General features: G+C 35.6%; 1 protein-coding gene across 1 annotated transcript; it reads left to right on the forward strand.

Annotated features, from left to right (window-relative positions):
• Window positions 1–210: 210 nt before the first annotated feature.
• On the forward strand, window positions 211–2,437 carry LOC113297834 (3-hydroxyacyl-[acyl-carrier-protein] dehydratase FabZ-like). The gene is made up of 2 exons (XM_026546414.1): window positions 211–762; window positions 1,939–2,437. Exons 1-2 carry the CDS (start codon window positions 301–303, stop codon window positions 2,191–2,193), a joined length of 717 nt encoding a protein of 238 aa, XP_026402199.1. The 5' UTR covers window positions 211–300; the 3' UTR covers window positions 2,194–2,437.
• The last annotated feature ends 230 nt before the right edge of the window (window positions 2,438–2,667 follow it).

Here is a 2,667-nt window from a genome sequence, read left to right on the forward strand (position 1 = left end):
TTATTTAAAATTGTTGACATCATCATGAGTCATTTTGGACTAACTGTAAATATCTGGACTAAATTGCAAATTAGGAAGATTATATGTGTATTTTTCAGATTTTAAATAATTTTTGGACTTAATTGTACCTAGTTAACTCAGATGGACTAATCCGTATATTTTGAAGTGTTTGTGGACTAAACCATTTTTTCCCCTTGTTTAATAGACCCCTCTCTCTTTCTCTCTCTCTCAAGTCTCTCTGTAAATCTCGCCATTTTTCTCTGTCTCTAGCATCTCGTTGTCAGTTCACTTTCCCCAACGATGGAAGCTAGGGCTCTAACAAATCACATATTCTCAACATTCTCATCTCATTCATCTTCATCTCAAGCTTCATCAACTCATCATTATCATTCCTTATTACCTACTACTACCATTTCACTTAAAAATCATAAAAGAATTTTGTCATCTAAAGTTTCAGTTTCTAGCCCTAGATCTCATTTCAACCGAAGAAATTTCATTACCTGTTCTTCTGTCAATGGAATAGAAGAAACTGTCAAAGATGTTCCAATTGAGAAGCAATTTCCTGCATACCCAACTGTGATGGATATTAACAAGATTCGCGAAATTCTACCTCATAGGTTTCCGTTTCTATTGGTTGATAGAGTGATTGAATACAATGCTGGAGTTTCAGCAGTTGCAATTAAGAATGTAACAATCAATGATAATTTCTTTCCTGGCCATTTCCCAGAAAGACCAATTATGCCTGGAGTTCTCATGATTGAGGTACAATTTATGTTTTGCATATCTACATTTTATGTTGATTGAACGTTTAATTGAACGTTTACTAGTGTTTTGATCAGAACCAGTACTACTAGTGTTATTGTCATAACAAACTGATTATTGATTCTTTTATGGTGGTATGTTGTTTGTTTGGTTTCATGAGCATAGTCATGTACATTCACTGCTAGGAAAAGTCCTAGTATGCACATCTGAAAACCAGCTCTGCAGTTCTGAGTCCCACCGTTGAGACATCAAAAACTAAGCCAAGCCTAAACATGTGTTGTATGGTTTCATAGTGTGGTTCGTCGAGTAATCATCCAAATCAGATTACTCATAGTGTTTTTTACTATGTCATTTTGCATAAAGTTTATAGATACCGATAGTGATTCAATTTATGATGGTGTGGGATGTTTGATTTTATCCATACCAGACCGATCCTCCTGTGATGCCTTAAATTTCCAGTGATGACTATAAAAATTTCCTTTAATTTAAATTAGAAGGGTTTTTTAGATGTTGTATTGCTGTTACCAACGGTGTACCTGAACAATTGATGGAGAACCAAGTGTTTCAAATTGCCAGAACTTTGTTAGATTTATACATTCAAGTGACGGAGAGTGCCGGTCAACTAGGCCCATAGCATGAAATTTGTTCCTATAATAGCTAACCTTCATATTCATTTGTTTTGTTGGTTGTACATCTTGGATGCAAACTGCAACAACTTTTTAGATATATCAAGTTGATAAAGTCCCTCATAATCTCCTTTGTCTTAGTGGTGCCATGAAGTATATAATGTGTGGCAAATATCATATGCAGAAGTTTTTGTCATGAGAGAACATCTGCTGTAGTAAACATACAGGTCCTAAAGGGAGGTTTTGCACACTGTAAACATAACTGCAATATAAACTTGCTTATTAGTTGCTTTACCGCTCCAGCTTTTTCATTAAAATCTGTAATATGGAATTGTGAAATCACTTGTATACAAACAAATTACTTCTTCATTCTCGGAGTTCATAAGTTTGCCTTGAATCTTGATGTTCAATGTTTCCATATCTTTTATTGAGTGTTGCCTGAAATTTTTGATTATCAATAAATAAACCTTGTCGTCAATATGATTTTCAGTTAATGTTGGGAAGAGTATTCATGTTCTTAATAAGCACTAATACATTGTTTGGTATCCAGGCCATGGCTCAGGTTGGAGGTGTGGTGATGTTGCAACCAGAAGTGGGTGGGTCTCAACAAAACTTTTTCTTTGCAGGAATTGACAAAGTGAGGTTCAGGAAACCAGTGATTGCAGGGGATACCCTGGTTATGAGGATGACCCTTATTAAATTACAGAAACGTTTTGGAATAGCTAAGATGGAAGGGAAGGCATACGTTGGGGGTGAGGTAGTATGTGAGGGTGAGTTCTTGATGGCTACTGGTTCTAGTGAATGAGCTGCTGCTGTCTCTTGATCCTTCAATTGCCAACCCTTCTCAAATCGGATCATATTACGAGGTCAAAGAGTTTGAGGATTTCATTGAGATTCGGCATTTAATGGTTCTGGATAAATTATCCTTTGGCATTGTGTTTGTGTTTCTTAAGATAACAGGGTTATTTTTCTTTCTTCTTTTGTTATTTTGTAGAATAATTTTCCAAATTATCATCACATAATTTATTTTATTTTTAATAATGAGGAACTAAGTATGAGTATTTACAGACTTGAATACTTGATGTCTTTTTAAAGATCATCAAGTAGGCAACTAGGTGGACTGCTTGTCATACGGCAGATCTCTGCTAGGGAATCAGCAGGACTGTTAGCTAGTCTTCTTGCATGCGAGCATTCCCTGTAGTTATTAGGACTTACACCCTCACATCTTAACTTGGCAAAAGAAGAGTTAACAGCTTTTGTTCTCATCTTTCTGAATTAC

Source organism: Papaver somniferum, chromosome 7 (assembly GCF_003573695.1).
Source record: "Papaver somniferum cultivar HN1 chromosome 7, ASM357369v1, whole genome shotgun sequence".
Classification (NCBI taxonomy): domain Eukaryota; kingdom Viridiplantae; phylum Streptophyta; class Magnoliopsida; order Ranunculales; family Papaveraceae; genus Papaver; species Papaver somniferum.